Source organism: Equus przewalskii, chromosome 4 (genome assembly GCF_037783145.1).
Source record: "Equus przewalskii isolate Varuska chromosome 4, EquPr2, whole genome shotgun sequence".
Classification (NCBI taxonomy): Eukaryota; Metazoa; Chordata; class Mammalia; order Perissodactyla; family Equidae; genus Equus; species Equus przewalskii.
The window spans coordinates 61503864-61521004 of NC_091834.1; the positions used below are offsets into that span (position 1 = coordinate 61503864).

At 54.8% G+C, this 17141-nt stretch overlaps 1 protein-coding gene and 1 long non-coding RNA gene across 7 annotated transcripts in view; one reads left to right on the forward strand and one right to left on the reverse strand.

The window, feature by feature from the left end:
• Positions 1-3647, reverse strand: part of LOC139082861 (uncharacterized) — a 28368-nt gene extending 24721 nt beyond the window's left edge. The window contains exon 1 of the long non-coding RNA XR_011539191.1: positions 3564-3647. This is a non-coding gene — a long non-coding RNA (uncharacterized lncRNA). The remainder of the gene's footprint in view (positions 1-3563) is intronic.
• The window catches only part of MINDY4 (MINDY lysine 48 deubiquitinase 4), a 114067-nt gene that overhangs the window by 61858 nt on the left and 35068 nt on the right, over positions 1-17141 (forward strand). For all 6 annotated transcript variants that reach the window (XM_070616156.1, XM_070616153.1, XM_070616152.1 and 3 more), the window contains exons 8-12: positions 649-765; positions 2068-2156; positions 11221-11322; positions 13011-13074; positions 14127-14192. In XM_070616156.1, coding sequence (XP_070472257.1) covers positions 649-765; positions 2068-2156; positions 11221-11322; positions 13011-13074; positions 14127-14192 — 438 coding nt within the window. The remainder of the gene's footprint in view (positions 1-648; positions 766-2067; positions 2157-11220; positions 11323-13010; positions 13075-14126; positions 14193-17141) is intronic.

The window sequence follows — 17141 nt, forward strand, 5'->3', positions numbered from 1 at the left end:
CTTTCTTTCAACCGTTCAGCTCTGCCATTGTAATGAAAAGCAAACATAGACAATATGTAAACAAATGGGCATTGCTGTGTTTCAATAAAACTTTATTTGCAAAACAAGTGGGGGGCCGGATTTGGCCTGTGGCTCACAGCTTGCTAAGCTTATCCTAGAGCATCAATTCTCAAACTTGGCTGCATACTGGAATCACCTGGGGAGCATTTAAAACTACAGATACCAGAGCCTGATGCCCAGGGGTTCTGATTTCATTGGCCTGGCATGTGGTCTGAGCATCAGGATTGTTAGGAGCTCCATAGATTATTCTAACTAAGGTGCAGTCAAGAACCTCCAAGATCCCTTATAAAACTAAAATTTTGTGTTTCAAAAATTTAGATTCCTCTAAGGAACCTAAAAAAATCCTTGTCTGAGTCAGCACAGGCTAGTTGGGTTTACAGATGTTCCAGAGGTAAGACCCTCAGGGTCGATTTTACTCTTTCCTCAGTTATGAGAAGAATGGGTTTGCAAAATAAACAGAAAATAGATGACCCTCTGAAAAACATTCTGTCGTGCTAGAATTCAAGACCAGCTCCTGTGGGAATATATACACCGAGCAGTATATTGTTTGCTTTTAAAACAACCAATAAAACTCTCTCGTTTTGACAGGACCTAAAGACCCTTCTGTTTGGTTCCAGCTTTTGCTGTTTCAATGAAGAATGGAAACTTCAGAGTTTTTCCTTTAGTGACGCAGCCTCGTTAAAGTATGGCATTGTTCAGAACAAGGTAGGTGGCTTTTACATTTCCCAAGGGACCTTTGTGTGGGGAGCCCATCATGAATAGGAGTGGGGCGTCCCCCAGCCTGGTAAATCCTGTTCGCATTACCTGGGCTGTCCAGCGCTGGCCAGCCCCATGTTTGCTGAATTGTCGCCAAGTGCAGGAACTCCGCGTGTGGCCGGCGGAGCAAGAGCTGGGGCACGCAACCCCTACTGTGAGTGGTGCATGGTGCTGGAATCCTCTCTTAGAGGGAGCAGGAGGCCTTGCATCTGGTGAGGGGCACCAGAGAGGGTTCTTAGGCTGAGGATTGAGAAATGCACTGAGGACTGAGAAATTTTGCAGGTAGAGCTAGAGAAAGGACACTTGAGGCAGGTGACAGCATGAACAAAGGGGAGGCCATATGGAAGTCCTGGGGCCCCAGGAAATGGCAAAGGTATCAAGCATGAGGAGCAGCAGGAGGAGGTGTGACATAGGACAGGGAAATCTAGATGGATCGTGGCGGGATTTGAACATGGTTATACACATTTCCTAAGATGTACACTTTAAGGGCCAGAAGACACTCTAAATCCTGCGGCTCAACTGGGTTCATGTTTCAAGCCCCAGGGGCCTCCCGCTGCCCCACACTGCCTGAGGAAGAACCCCAGGACCACCAGCTCTGTCCCTGGAATGGCCAAGCTCAGCACGTCCCTTGCACCCCCCATTCAAGGGCACCCGTGGCCCACTGCTTGGACAGGTCCTTGTACTTGTTGATGCCTACAGGGATGAGCTTCTCAAGGAGCCTTGTCACTCCAGTGTGGGAGGGGACAAAGACCACCTAATGGGTGCTGAGGCAGACAGCAAGCTGGGCAGAAGGTTGCTCACATCAGTGGAGGCTGCCAAAGGGCTCGCTTCTAGCTGAGACCGTTGGGGGAGGCTTCCTGAAGGAGGAGGCCTTCAGGATGGGCCTTGAAGGCTGGGTAGACAGTTGACATCCTCAGCCTGTGGACATAGAGACATTTCCCTGGAAACCGGTGGTGGTGTCCATGGCATCACACCTTCACAAATGACTGGATGTGAAGAGTTGCTTTCCTGCCATCAGATATTGCAGGCTCGCTCCTTCCTCCAGCGATGGGCACCCGGGCCTTTGTCGCCCCCTCTATGTGACTCAGGGTCAGCGCTCCATAGAATAGTTGCCACGTCGGAGACCCCTGTTGGAGAGGCTCGGCGGGCCCCTGTGCTCTGTACCCTATGGTCGGTGGCTGGTTCTGGAGGAACAGACAGCTCTGCCCTGGGTCTGTTCTCACTGGCACTAATGCACGTCCTTCTTTGCAGGGGGGTCCCTGTGGGGTTCTGGCAGCTGTCCAAGGCTGTGTCCTACAGAAACTCCTGTTTGAAGGAGATAGCAGAGCTGACTATGCGAGGTAAGTTAACGCTCATTCTGGCAATATCTTCTTTTCCCAAGGCTTCTCCGCAGTGTCCAGAAAAAACAAGCAAGGAAGCGTGTGTGTTCCCTGATATTTCCCGTCTTCTGGAAAGGGAAATGGCGCCTGGCTAACAGGGCCGGTACTGACCAGTTGAAATGACCTGTGTGAATGTGTTTCCAAAAGCAGGGAGGGTGGTAAGTCCTGTGCCATGTGGTAAGAGGGTGCTGGAGTGGCATCGAAACTGAGGCCACCCCCCTCCTCAGAAGCTGAACACAACAGCTGCCCTAATCCCGTCCATACCCACGTCACCCTGCTGACCCTTTGACTGAGTCCAGGCCTCCTCTCCCTCCCCGTGTTACCTCACCTCTGCCAACAGCCATTACCACACATTCCAGCCAGCCCCACAGGGCATTGCTTCCACTCCCTCCGGCCATTTATTTTCCATCTCACACATGAAGTGTTTGCACATGGGCACCTCATTCGCATTCTCACTCACTCAACAGATATTTCTGGAATATCTGTGTGCAAGCACAAGTGATACAGAGAGAAATAGATGCATTCTCTATCCTGCATAACGGTCTATGAGGTTGAGGGATGGATAAAAAACCATAATCCCACACCACTGCTGTGCTGAGATAGAGGGATTGGCAGGGTGCTGGCTGGGGTCAGGCCAGCACAGCCAATTTCAGGAGGCAGCCTTCTTACCCTCCCTGCCCGCCCAGTTACTAGCTTGTACTGCATTGTCCTCGGAGCTACAGAACTTCTGGCACTTGTCATTTTTTTAAAAGTTGAAATGTAACTTACATACAGAAAAGTGCACAACTCAAAAACGTGTACAGCTCATATGTGTTCTGCTCAAGGAATCACACACCCGGGAACACATCACCCAGGTCAAGAAAGAATATATTTCCAGCACCCTGGAAGAATCCTCTTGTCCAGTAGATACCTCCATTCTCCTCCTATAAGTTGTAATTAAATGGATTCTAAAACCGCAGCTTAGTTTTGCCAGTTCCTGAACTTTAATTAAAGGGACTTGCTCTTTGACATGGGCATTTCAGTGTCCCCCTCCTTTTTTTTAAGCTTAGGTGTAGTAAAGACGAGGCTCATTCCCCATTTATTCATGTTCAGATTCCCGGGAGAGAACCTGGTCCCCACACATCCAGCCAAGCTCGGTACAAATGAAACACATTTTGCCAGCGTAAAGGATTTTGCCTTTGACAAGGTCTAAGTAAGGTAGCTTTTCATGCTTGGCATTTTATAATTTATCTAATAATATAATTTGTCTAATTTCTTGACAAAGTAATAGTCAAGGTGTTTCCTCTCAAGCCAAAGATGCTGACCAGAAGCGCGGCATCACCGTAACCAGAGGCACAGCGACATAACATTTCCACAGTGTGATCTCACCTTGCCCTTGCTCTTCTTGCTGCCCCGCCGGCTCCATCCGTTGCTGCTCCTGTCTGTGCAGGACCATCCCCCACCACCCGCTCTGGAAGGCCAGCCCAGCAAAGTGCTGAGAGGTTTGGGTTTACGTCATGGGCGGAGACCTTGCCATCGACTCTCCCGGAGAGGCCAGCACAGTGCTCCATTTCAGGAACACTCCTGACTGGGTGGAACTCGCTAAGTGAGGGACCTCTGGCTGCCCTCAAAGGCTGCCCGGACTCCGAGCACACATACACCCAGCTGCCTGCCTTCCCTGCTTGCAGGGAAAAGGAGCAGGCAGGAAGTGCTTAGCAGGTGCTTGACAGGGAACAGCAGGCTTGAGACAGCTGTGGCCTTGCCTTCATGGCACCTACGATTCAACACGAGAGCCAGACAAATAGACAGGAGCTTAGAGGGGTTGTGCAGGATGCTAAGGGTTCACCTGACCTGAAGAGGGTTGGGCAGGCTTCCTCGAGGAGTAGCATTTTAATCTCACTGAGATCTGGAGGATAAATAGGACTCCTGATTCCCCTGTACACACATCCTTGTGCAAGCTTGTTCCTCCCTCAGTTTCCTCCTTCCCAGCAGATCCCTCAAACTCCTTCCTGGGCCCACTAGGCCCTGGGTGCTGGCTCCTCACTGTGCAGAGGCCATGACTTTAGGGAGGCCTTACCTGACCTCCCCACTGGAGACAAACCCGGGCCTGCTTCAAGGCCTCCCCACCGGTTGGTGCCCTTGTTCATCAGCGTTGTTACCTGTCACTGTCCGCCCCCACCCGTCCCCTGAGAACACCAGCACCATGGAACAGGGGCTTTCCTGGGCTGCCTGGTTCAGAGCCCGTCCCTGGCATCCAGCCCACAGAAGAGGCCCTCAGAATTTTTGTGGCGTGAACGCATGGACAAATACATTAGTTATCCAGTCTAACGGAGGGGAGGGGAATGAACGGCATTCCAGTAAGGAGAACAGTGTGTGCAGAGGCCCAAGGTCAGCGAGAACAGGGCCAGGAGAGGAGTAGACAGTTGCCTGGGGTGGCCAGGGCAGAGTTTGGAGGGACAGGGTGAGACCGGGGCTGGGAGATGGGTCAGCTAGGCTGCCAGAGGGGCCTCGGGCCCGGCCGCCTGCTCAGGGCAAGCCTTGGCCTTGGCCCTCGTGGGAGAGGGCTCATAACTCATTTCAGCCCTGTGCCCCTTCAGAGCTGCTTTTGAACTTGGACTTTGGACTTCTTGGGGGAAGTTGTGGATCATTTCCCAACAGTCAAGACAGGGCGTTTTAAGTTGGTTCCAGGAAGGGCTATTTCTGCCTGGGGCACAGGGCAGACTTGGTTCCTTGTCACCCATCCAACACCTGGACTAAGGGATGTGAGAGGCCTGGATCCCCAGGCACATCCCTGGGGGAGAGCTCTGCTCTCCACACCAGAGAGGGGAGCCAGGGCTTGGCAGGCAGAAGGCCAGGCACGTTGGGGGCTAAGGCAGGCTCTGAGTAGAAAGGAATCTGTGCCGGCTGTGGGAAGTGAGGTTCTCAGCCACCTCTCGCTGCCTGCCAGTCAGCCACTGGCCAGGCACTGACTTGGGCCCAGTTTATATTGACATGTGTCTATCTAAGCATCAACTAGATGGAGAGTTCTGCCAAAGCTCTCCTGGGGGGGAGGGGAGGAGGGAATGCAGCCTTGGTTCCAGGCTCCCCGTCAACTGGGACCCTGAGAGAGGAGTTGGGGCCAGCCTGGATTAAAGGCCCTTGGAGGCTGGCCTCATGAGACTGAGCTGGGTTCTGGGGGCAGTGGTGGGGTGGGAAGAGGGAGAAGAGGGGAGAAGTAGCTGCTGGGGATTCTGTGTAGGGATATACCTGTGGGAAGGAGCCCCACTCTGGGGGGAAAGCTGCCTGGCAGGACCAGAGGAGGTCTGTGCCAAATAGCTGGGAGAGGTTGGCCTGCTGGCCACAGCCCCCTCCTCCAGGAAGCATGGAAGGATTCATGCTGCAAAAGAGTGACCTCACCTTTCTTTGGAGGCCCACAACTGTGGGTGGTCCTTGTAAATCCCTCTCCTCTTGCACACCCACCCCCTGCTGCCCCAGGCCCTGCACACAGAGCGGCTTTCCATGCAGGCTGAGCATAGTGGGCCAGCTCACTTCTCCCACAGACTGTAGAGCAGGCCTGAGAGTGCGCATTCTTCATACTCCTCAGAGAAGGAAGAGAGGACCACTTGGCTCAGTGACCTGGGCTCTCTTGTCCAGCCAGGGCTACTGAAAATGCCCCAGGGGACTTAGGAAGAGGTGGCTCTGAGGGGCACAAGCTGGAGGTGGTTCCAGTGGTGATGGGCCATGAGCAAGGGGCACCAGATGCCTCCATGCCCCTCCCATCCTGTGTCTCCTCCTCCTACTTCCCTTGCCCTGGCTTTGGGGGTCATGAGCCTGCCTTGGGGACTGAGGGGCGAGTAGGGTGGGAGGGGAGAGCCCTCCTGGGTTCAGGCTAGGACTTGCCTCAAGCAAAGACCAGTGGAGTCCAGAGCTCAGAGCTGTTAGCAGAGGAGGAAACAAGAGCCAGTCTGGGTTGCTGCTTTGCTGAGGTGAGGCCCAGCAGGTCAGAGGCCACAGAGAGTCGTCCTTGCCAGGTGGGCATTGGGGTAGCCTATAAGTGCCCTGTGCTGAGGCTGAGGGTGGGGGAGTGCCTGGCTCTGCACTCCTTAGCTCGTCGTGGGGCAGGAGGTGCTGAAGACAGTGCTGGACCACGTCAGAGACCCCGATTGCAGTGCGGGGGAGCAGTGCCTTACTTCCTCCATTTGTGGGTCTTGGTCCTGCCTAAGTCTGACTCAGTGAGGAAATGCACACAAGTCCTTTGTAAATCGTCAAGGGCTGTGCAAGCGGGTAAGACCATAGAAGTCTCCTGCAGTGGTACATATGGGGAAATTGAGGCTCACAGAGGGAAAGATGCTTGCCCAGGGTCACACCTGGCATCCGTGGCAGAGCAAAGCCTGGTACCTGATGCCATGTTGGTCACACATTGCTGCTGTGCCCTAGAGGAGACCCTGAGCAATGGGAGAGCCAGAGAGGCCAGAAGGGCTGGCGCTGGCAGGCAGAGTGTCATGGGTTTGAAAGACCCAAGTGCTGCACACCCAGACAGACTCTCAGTGACCAAGGTGTGGCTTGGTATTTTACGAAGGGCTTCTGGGGAGAACCTTCCTTTTTTTCCTACTTTGGAAGAAATCAACACAGAAGAGTACAGAGACTAACACAGCAAACACCTGGGGACCCACTGCTTCCCGTGAGCCAACGGGACACTGCCATCTTGGCAGGACTGCTCAGTCGTCAATTGACTGAGTTGTTGATGTTTTTGCACGGGCCGTGTGTACTGAGTTGGGTTTGAGCCTCAGTACTCCCTTTTGACTCTATAATTCCAGGATTTCAGAAATGATCCAGTTTAAAACAACAAAAAAAAAACGAGTAGGCAACCTCCTGTTCTCTTCAGGAACACCGCAATGGCCTGGCATGCCACAGCTCGGCAGCTGTTGTCCTCCGGGCCCTCGCAGGCCTCCAGGACCTGTGGGCCTCCCTACGTTGGGTCTGTAGGCCTGGGTGCTGGGGGCTCCCTCCTCACTCTCTCCCTGGACCGATGGGGAAGTGGTTCCGTGAAAGCGGCATGGAGGGTGTGATGCGCCCTCCAGGGAAGTCATGCTGAAATAAAAGCTTCTTGGCAGGGGGCTGTTTTTTCTGCAGGACTGTCTGGCTTCATTAAGACTCATTCCATCAGGCCGGCAGCCGGCCTCTCCTCATCGGGAACGACAGAGCCGGGAAGGAGGACTCAGTGATTTTCCACTTGAGGCTCTTCTTATGGGAAGAGACGACGAGCCTCATTCCCCTGCAGACCTCCAGCGAGCCAGAGACAAAGGCTGTCTTCTCACCTCCACTTCCCTTCTGAAATTGGGGGATTCAAGGCCCAGAGATGGAGGGGCACTTGCCCAAGCTTTCTCTGGACAACAGTAACAGAGCCAGGCTTGGAACCCAGGTCCAGTGTTCCTCAGGCCAGCCTTCTGTCCACCCCTCTCCAACGGCTTTTGATCCTGAGAGGGAGCCGACAGGATGGACTAACCGACCTCCATTCATTGTCCAGCTTTCCTCTGAATTTTCTATAAATTCCAACTCGTGGGCATGTCAGAGTGGACAGGTGAGGCTGTTTTGAGATAATTAGGGTAGAAACATCTCTTTAACCTGAAAGACTTGGGTAATTTAGGCAAACACAGGATATATTGCTTCCGCATGCCCACTGCCATCCCTAGGCAGCCTGCACTTCTGCGAGGAGCTAGACTCCTAAAGAAACTTCTCTTGATTTAAGAGCCTGGCCAAGTGCTAGAGTCATGGTAGGAGTTTGATAAATGTGGTCTGACTGATCAAGGTGGCGCAGGACCATCTTGGTCACCGAGGTGTGGCTAGTAAAAGCAGACACTGAGTTGTCTGGTGAAGGTGGAGTCTGGGGGATTCACACAGCAGCCCTTCCTCTTGTCTGCACGAGCGCTCAGCCCTGTCTACCCTGGGGCTGGTTAAATGGCAGAATGGCAGGACTGGAATGGTGCTGAGGAGCATCTGGCCCAGCGCCCGCATTTACAGGTGGGGAGGTGAAGGCCAGTGAGGGCAAGGGGCTTCCCCAGGCCTGTGACCTAGGCCTTACCTCTGTGTTGTCTGAAAAGTTGTATCTCAAAAGAGCATGCAGAGAAGCCCCAGGGAAGGGTGGAGAGACTGGCAGAGTTACTAAATGGAAACCAGTGAAAAGAATGTAGACTATGGACCTGGGCTGTGGACCTTACACACATCATCTTAGTTTGTGTAGAAACCCGGAGGTTCAGGGGTCTGTATTAGAGCCTGTGAGATGAGGAAGCCAGGGCCCTTGGTCGTGTTGCATGGTGCCGGAAAGATAAGCTTGAAGGCAGAGGGATGCTTGTTCCTAGAGCCAAGAGCTCCAGGCGGTTCCACCTCTCCAAGTTCTCCTTCCTCCCTTAATCCTGTTTTAATTTTTCCAGTTTTTACTAACTGTGACCTTGGGTGAATCATTGAGTCTCTGTGCCTCAGTTTCCCCATTTTAAAAGGGGACAATAATAGTACCTCCTTCATAGGGTGGTTTTAACAGTTAATGAAATGATGCATGTGAAGTGCTTCTCATGGTGCCTGGCACATGGTGAGTACCCAGGATATGTCAGCTTATAAAGTCTTACTTGTGGCTACGCTGAGAAGCTTTCCATCGAGCATTACCAGCTTCCGTCAGTTAGTGTAGAACGCAGTGAGTGTTTGAAAGGTGGCCTCTTAGTTCCACGTCTGGAGGTTTTCCAGCATAGGTGTTCTAGGCAGAGTGTACAATCCAGGCATAATTTTGTACAACCCCTACCCATGGTAAGGGTCTTAACTGGGGAGTACCCAGCTCACATCTGTGTTGTAGGCACAGTCCTTGGTGAGTATGTGCAATGAGGGTTAGAGAGAGGGACCAGATGGAGCGGAAGCGCCTGTCAGGCACTGGCCGTAACAGCTCAGCAGAGGAGCAGGGCACCCAGGTCCCAGAGAGGGGCAGGAAGGGGGTGGGTGTGGGTACTCAGGAGGTGGGATGCGATTGACAGGACATGGTGGTCATCTGGAAGGGATGGAAACGGGGTGTGGGGATGATGGAGTTCACGTTCCTGGGTTCTGAGTCCAAAGAGAGAAACACTCAATGCTTTCTCTTTTGTCTGACAAGCCCTGCTTTCCTGGCCCCCTAGTCCTCGGCCTGTCCTCTTCTGAAACCCAGTTTCCTCACCTTTGTTTTCATAGTTGGCGGTGACCCGGGCCAGTGCTCCCACAGCGCGGGAGGCTCGGTTTGGTGATGGCATGGTAACCGTCTCCTCGAGGAGCATGGAAGGCTTCCCGCGGCTGCAGAAGTACCCGGCAGCCTGCCGTGTTGTGGTTCCAGGGGTCGAGTGCTTGTTGTTGTCTCATTGGGTTGGAAGGAATCCCTGGTGCCAGGCCCTTGCTGTCACTTTCACATCAGATGTTGGGGTTCACCTTCCCGTCGCCACAGCCCAAGTGGGACCCTGACGTTTCCATGAAGACAGTAGTAATAGGTCCCCTTTATTGAACATTCACCACGTGCCAGGCGCTGGGCTGTGGGCCTTACAAACATCGTCTCGTTTAAAGCTCCCAACATTATGAAGGAGGTAGTATTGTCATCGCCAGCTTATGGATGGGGAAACTGAGGGACCGCTGTGTCACGTCGCCTCCCATTTTAAAGTCATTGGACCACAAGAGCCTGGGTGCAGACCGCCGGCTCTGTGTCCCAGGCCACCCAGGCACTTGGCGGTGACCGCATGCTGCCTACCACGGTGACCTGTGTCCTGATCTCCTGGTTCCCATTTTCCTACCCTGAAGAGGAGGGGCAAAACTCCAATTTTCTTTCTCCGCCTCCGCAGCTCAGCTTGGTGATTGGAAACATGGAAACTCCTCTCTGTATTCCTTTGAGCCCCAGCAGGGTCTTCATCAAGGCCTTTTTGTTTCTTAGGAAGGGAAACACTCTGCCTGCTTTTGTGTGAATTTAGAAAAATTTCAGAGGAGAAGGCCAGAAGTTCAGCTCTAAGGGGCCCTGGGAATGTGAAACTGAAAGAAGCCTGTTTGCCAGTTGCCTCTTCTCTCTCGTTCACTTCACGCCCCAGGGGCCTCTCTGTTACCGTTTTTATCGAAAGAGATCTCTCTGCCATTTTTGACACCGCTGACTGCCCGTCCTTAGAGCCCTTTTGCTCCTAAATCTGTGGACCGGCACTGTCCCCCAGTTCTGCCTCTTCCTGCCTTCCTCCACCTCCCCCATACGCTGGAGTTCTCCGGGGCTCCGTCCTTGGCCGCCCCCTCTCCCTTTCTCATCTTCTCTCTGGGAAATCTTAGCCTCTCAGAGTGCCGACTCCTCACATGCTGGTGGCTAGTAAACCTATACTCAGCCCTGACAGCTCTCCTGGGGCTTCGGTGTGTCCAACAGCTTCTCCTGGGGGTCCCAGTGCACCCCCAGCTGCCTGCCCCAGTTCTCCTCCCCACCCTGTCTTCCTCATTTTAGTTGGCCGTACCACCATGAGCCAACCCGGAGGTCATCCTGAATCCTTCCTCTCCCGCACCCCCACGCCCTGTATCTAGGTAACCAGGCTGCTTTCCCCTCCCACCTGTGGTCTCATTTCCTACCGGCTGGTGGGAGTGAAGGGCACCTTCTTGCAGGAGCCATTGTCTCTGGGGGCCCAGACGTGGGACTGGCCGAGCCCGGGGCAGGGCAGTGGCGTGCCTCTGCCTGGGATGACTTTCTCTCTTTGGGATGGCAGCAGTGTCTGAAGCACGTCGGCTTGGCCCCCTGGGCTCTGTCAGAACGCCGGGCCCTGTCTGACGCACACCTCAGGCCCGGCCAAGCCTCCGGAGTCCCCTTTGCTCCCTGTGGGGTTTCCTGGTCTGCTCCTCCTCCAGCCCCGCCCAAACCCTCCCTCCAGGCTCTTCCTTGGGTTCTCCTGTGAGGAGACCGCTCCTCCCACACGCTGCTGGAGTCCCAGGCCACAGGGGCCCCTCTGGGTGGCAGAGGAAGGGACAGCTGTCTGCTGCAGGGCTGCGGCATCCCTGGCTGGTGTCCCCATAGACGTAAACACATTCCCTTTTTTCTCCCCAGGCAGCTTCAGCCTTCAAACGCCCACAGGACCCACTGCCTCGCCCTGGCCATTGCGGACATTGTGTGGCGGGCTGGGGGCCACGAGAGAGCCGTGGTCACACTGTAAGTGCTTCTGAGGGCTGTGTGCTGCCGCTCAACCGCGGGCTGGCAGAGCTGCAGGCAAGCTGGCTGTGTGCTTTCCTGTCCTGGGACATCGGGGTTAGGGACCACATCTGTGTGTCCTCTCAGACCCCTGCCCTGGGCCCTGTGCTGGGACGAGCCCAGAGAGTCAGCCTGCTGTGGTGGGCAGCCCTGCACTGGGAGAGGGCTCAGGCCCTCCACACAGCTCTGTGCTCGTCTCGGGATGGGGTTAGATTTGCCCTGCCTCCTCCTTGGGGAACTCAGGGACGTCACCTGCCCCAGAAAACCTCTGGCCCGGGAAGCCTGCTCTCCTCAGTATTTCTCTGATCCGGAGGCCTCCGAAACAGCCTCTCAGTTGACTTGGTCACCCCGCCGATCTATACTGCTCTCCCCAGTCCCCAGAGCATGTTCCCGTTTGCTCTGTCACATGGATCCCCGTTCCAGTGAGGAGGAGACCCAGAGGGGTGAGCGGCCGGTGGTGGAGGGGGCTTTTCCCTGCTTCCTCTGTCCTACCCCAGACGGAGGATGCCATCCTTGTAGTCCACACGGATGGTTTGCCCGCTCTTCAGCCTGACCCTTCAGAATGGAAGCATCACTTCGTCCCAGCCATGTGGCTAAGCTTTAGTAAAGGGGGTGCTTTTGGGGCCAAGGGCCACACTCTGGTGGGCACAGTGGTCAGTAGAGCACAGTGCTTAAGAGAATGGAGTCTAGAGGCTGACTTCAACACCACTGCTTATTGGGCGTGTGACCTTGGACAATTGACTCAACCTCTCTGCGCCTCATCTGCTTACTCATCTGGAAAATGGGGATGATGATTACTTAATCGGGTGATTGTGAGAATTAAATGAGTCTATAAATAAAATGGTACATAATAAATGATAATATTATCTATCAGTTTAAATCACTTATCCATATAAATAAATGATAGATGATAAGTGTGAGGCACCTAGGACAATGTCTGACACATACTGAGTATCATGTGGATGTTGGGCGTTATCATCATTATTGTTATTGTTCCTATTGGCTGCTTGTCCTTGGGACCGGTGTTCCAGTTAACTTACTGACTCCAGCCATTAGGATCTACAGGGCAGCCCTGAGAGCACATGGGGCAAAACTTCAGTTTCTCCCTGTTTTACAGACCAGGAAACAGAAGCCCAGAGAGAGGCAGTGGCTGTTCCCAGGCTACACAGCGGGCTAATGGCACCATGGGCCCCAAACCCAACCCCCACTTGTGGTCCATGCCTCACTGGGCTGCACACTGAGGGTGCTGTGTGAACAGATGCTGACGAGGTGAGGAGCCTCAGAGAGGACGGAGGCCGGGGTTCCTCACATGCCAGACAATGAAGGGCGAGTCAGCATTCCTCAGTCTGGGAATCCTGTCGGCTGTGGGTGAGAGGCAGGCTCCCGACTGCAGGACTTGGGTCTCACTGTCTTGGGCCCTCCGTCTGCTGCCCTCCATTCCTTTTTTCCCCTCCTGTTAGTGGAGTTCTGTAGACCCAGCCTAGAGGGTGAGTTCAAAGTGGGTAAAAACAAGAAACCCTTGGCCACTTCCTTTCCTCGGGAGCCACCTTTGATTTGTCCTCCCTGAACAGCGCATGTGGTTTCGCCCTGGCTCGAGGGCATGTCTTCTCTTCCTGCAGAGGCCTCATGCATCTCCCTTTCCTTTTTAGGGCTTCAGGAGCACAGCAGTTCAGTCCAACAGGGAAATACAAAGCAGATGGAGTCTTAGAAACAGTACGGCTTTCTGGAAAATTATCACGCAACCTTGGCTTTGTTGGGGAACGGTCTCCTTTCATATAAGTAAATCCTTCCTCAGCTGGGATGGGCCAGCCCTAACTGCATCCCAGACCAGCAGTGCCCTCCACCTGGGGCAGGGCGGGGGTGGGGGGTGAAGGGGCTGTTGCCAGAACTGGCTTTATGGCCAAAAGGCTGATGGATGCCCTGTCACGTCGAGGTTGTACAGAGCCTGAAGTTCCCCCTGTGGTCCGTACATAAAGCCTTTTGGCTCAACCCCAGCCTTCTCTGTGTCCCTCTTTGTATGTCTTCAGCATCCTCTCTGGGATTGTTTTGAGAGGGTGGTGGGGGGTGGTCTGGAGGGGAGAGGATGTTAGAAGGTAGAGAAGAGCTTTGATAGGATAGAGCACCAGCCACAAAGCTAAACCTCAGACAGATGAAGAAAGGGGGAATAAATGAGAGATGTGCGAAAATACAGAAACAGCGACATTTTCCATAAATTAGCCTCCTCTTCACTTCATTTTTGTTTTACCTAGGTTGTTTCATTTGACCTAGGTTTGGGCACGCGAGGCCCCGGGATCCTAATGAAGGGTCTCACTCCATTGGATGTTTTCTCTAAATGTGTTTTTTCCTGACCCACCTGAGAAAGTGAAGTAGCCTTGTAACCACTGCTTCCCACTGAACTCAGGACGCTGCCTGCTGGGCTTGGAACTGGCCTGGCGATGGCGGTTTGGATGGGATACCCGCCCCGTACCCCTTGCTCCCCCCACTCCAGGGGCTTCTCAGATAGCCTAACTCACGCACGGTGCTGGCTCCTTGGCTTTAGTCCCATGATGACTCCAATCCTGGGGCCTCTAAAGGTAGGCCCAGTGCTGCCACAGGACAGACTTAACCCCAGAGACCCCCAACAGGGTCCTGAGGTCGCCGCTCTGCAGGGACATTCCTAAGTGGGATTTTGTATCTGCTGAAACCAGGGCCGCGGAAGCTGAGCCAGGACAGGGCACCGCCCACAGGACTTGGGCTGTTCACCTTGTGTGTTTCTGTCTTCCCAGCTCATACTCCATAGTTTGACCTGCTATGAGGAGCTGGTGACTTTTCTTCAACAGAGCATCCATCAGGTATGAACAGTGATCTATTTTGTGGGATGTGCATTGGTAAGCCTTCTACTTTCTTTGTGGAAGAGATGCTGGTGAACGGGAGTTGTCCCCCCCACATCCCCTTCTGGTGGGGTGAGGGGTGGAGAGGCTGGGAAGGAGCTGGTGCTGGCCCTGGGTGCCATGGCCGAGGGCAGCGGGGTGATTTAGGCTGGAGAAGAGTGGGCTTGGGGAGCAAGGGATCCAGTCTCTGCCATCGCATCCTTGAGGGCCGGCCATGACTACAAGGCAAAGGGTGCTGCCACAGTGGGGGCTGGGAAAGCAGGGCTGGGCTGGAGCGGGGCCTGGTGAAGGGACGCAGCCATCAGCCTGTGGATTGAGAGCTTTCTCTCTGTCCCAGGGGAAGCAGCCCCTCTGGAAGTAAAGAACCCTTCGCCGGTGAGGGGTCCAGCACCAACTGGAGAGGGGACTAGAATCTCGATTCCTGGGCTGGGTTGGAGGTCTGAGCACCACTGATGGAGACCTCGTTTGGTGTCCCAGGAGGCAGGGCAGGCCAGGTGGGGCCTCTGGAGCACCGTGTCTGCTGGAGGAGAGCTGTGCATCCCCTCCTGGCTGTGAGATGGGGCGGAATGCGCTGGGGCCTGGGAACAGCCCCATCAAAGGGCCGAGGGAACTCAGGGTAGGGCTGCAGCCTCGCTGGCTTTGCAGAGGAGGGAGTTGAATGCTTCCGGGGTAAAGAACACAGTCTCTGGAGCCATGGGCCTTGGTTTGCTTCTATGTTACACCCCTGAGGAGCTCTGTGACCTTGGGCAACTTACTTAATCCCTTTGTGCCTCAGTTTCCTCACCTGTGAAATGCGAGTGATAATAAAGGCCCACCTCAGAGTGCTGTGCCGAGGGCCTGGCGCCATGTGCCCTGCTCCATGTTCTCAGTGATTGCTCACTGTTGTGGTGGAAACCGTGGCCACCATCGTCATCATTATTTCGGGCAACCATGAGATGGGTTGCTTGTAGACTGGGAATGAGAGGGAAGCATTAGAGAGAGAGGGTGCAGCGTGAGCCGAGGCCATGAGACTGATGGCCTCTGGAGTCCCCGGCTACAGGGCTGACAGTTCGTCTGTGTGTCAGGGGTGCAGGCAAGCAGAGGGCCGAGCCCGTCTCTCTCCATGTGCCGGCATGCATGCTCTCGTGCCTCCTCTTGGCCTTCCTTTCGGCCTTCTGGGCCGTGGGGACTTTGAGGCCTCAGGAGGGCGTTAGATGATTTGGTGGTGAGCCTGGAGGGTGAGAGAACTTGCCGGATGTGGGACCAGGCCTGACACTCCTGCTCTCAGAAGACCCTCCCCCGCACAATTCCCCGAGGACTGCGGGAGGTCCCGGCCCTGACAGCAGGCATGCTGTCGTGTTGGAAGACAGGGCCTACCCTGAGACCCCGGGAGGCAGGTGTGTGGTCACTGGGGTGCTGATCCCCCAGACCTGGGGCCTCAGGGTGGACTCAGCCCAAGGAGAGGCCCAGCGCCTGGCCTGGATGCCCAACGTAGGATGCTGCCTTCTGCTCTGGCTGCTCTGCTGGCCTGTCTGGGAGGTGTGTGGGAGGGCTCTGGTGTCAGAGAGGGGCCAGGCCAAGGTGTCCTGGGGAGCGGGCTGCTGAGCAGGGGCCCGGGGACCTCCTCTGGCCTATTTCTTGGTCACCTGTGGCCTCAGGTAGGTCACTGGGCCTCAGTTGCCTCATCTGGAAAATGGAGGATGGAGCAGTTATCTAAGTACTTCTAACCCTTTACAGTCTAACCGTGGTTCTTAAAAAGAAACTTAAACACATGGGAAAGAATGTTTTCCAAACTAAGTACCAGCCTTTCTAAATACGCAGAGAGGACCCTACAATTAAATCCACCCAGAGAGCTGTGAGAATACAACAGCGCATCTGAGAGACGAGCAAAGCCTGATAGCGTCCATGAGTGCCATCTGACCAGGAGGTGGGGACTGGGGGGCACCTGTGTTCCCACATCAGGGGAAGCAGAGCGTGGAGCCACCGAGGCCGGGAGAGGGAAGTGCCCTGGGAGGTTTCTAGGGGGCAAAGGAGGGGCCCGCGGTGATTCTCAGAGGCCCCAGATTCTGAGGCTGCATCACTGCCCACTCATGGCCCCAAGGTGGCCCCTCTGCGCAAAGGCCTTGTGTATCCTGTCTGTCAGATGGGGACTCCATCCTCCGGGCCTGTACCCCCAGGGTTTTGGTGGAGCCCAAGCAAGATAGAGACCGTGAAAGAGGTCAAGGGTGGAGCCTCCACCAGGGGAAGCAGCCGCTTTCCTTCTGTCCTGCCTCTGGGCTCAGAGCAGGTCCCCGCCTACCCGACTTTAGTCCCTGGGTACAAGCAGTCAATATCCGGCCCGCCTCCTTCTGGAAGGCCATGTTTTCCCCCTGCAGTTTAATTTATGTTTTTGCTGGAAGGCATTGAGCTGCCTCAGCACTGCTCTTACCAAATCCATTTTTCATGGCCTGGGCCTAAGTGGGGCTCCTCGTGCCAGGCCTGGAAATGAACACCGAACTTCTCTGCCCAGAATAAATAGACTCCTCGCGGTGTTTTCATTACCGCTCACCCTCTGGGCGAGGTGTCTGGAGGGCCCCCTGCCCCGCGAGCTGGGGTGCCCCTGCCCCTGCCTCCGATTGGAGGTCCTTCGTGGACTGAGGTCTCTCCAGGGCCCCAGCCGCACCGGAGAATGGCCCCTTCTTCCCAAGCGGCACCAGACATTTTTCCAGACCCTAACGATGGTTTCCTGCCCAGTTGTCTGCTTGAGCTCGCCTTTCAATGCAGGCGCCTTGCCCTGTGGCCTCCCATGTCTTGGCAGCTTGAATCTGATGAAATAATTTTAATAAATGTTTTTTAAAACAAAATGGAATATTGGTGCCATTCAGTTGTGTTCCTGCAAGGGCCAGGGCTCCTTCCCTCTCGTCTGCAGTCACACCTAACCAGACCACGTGC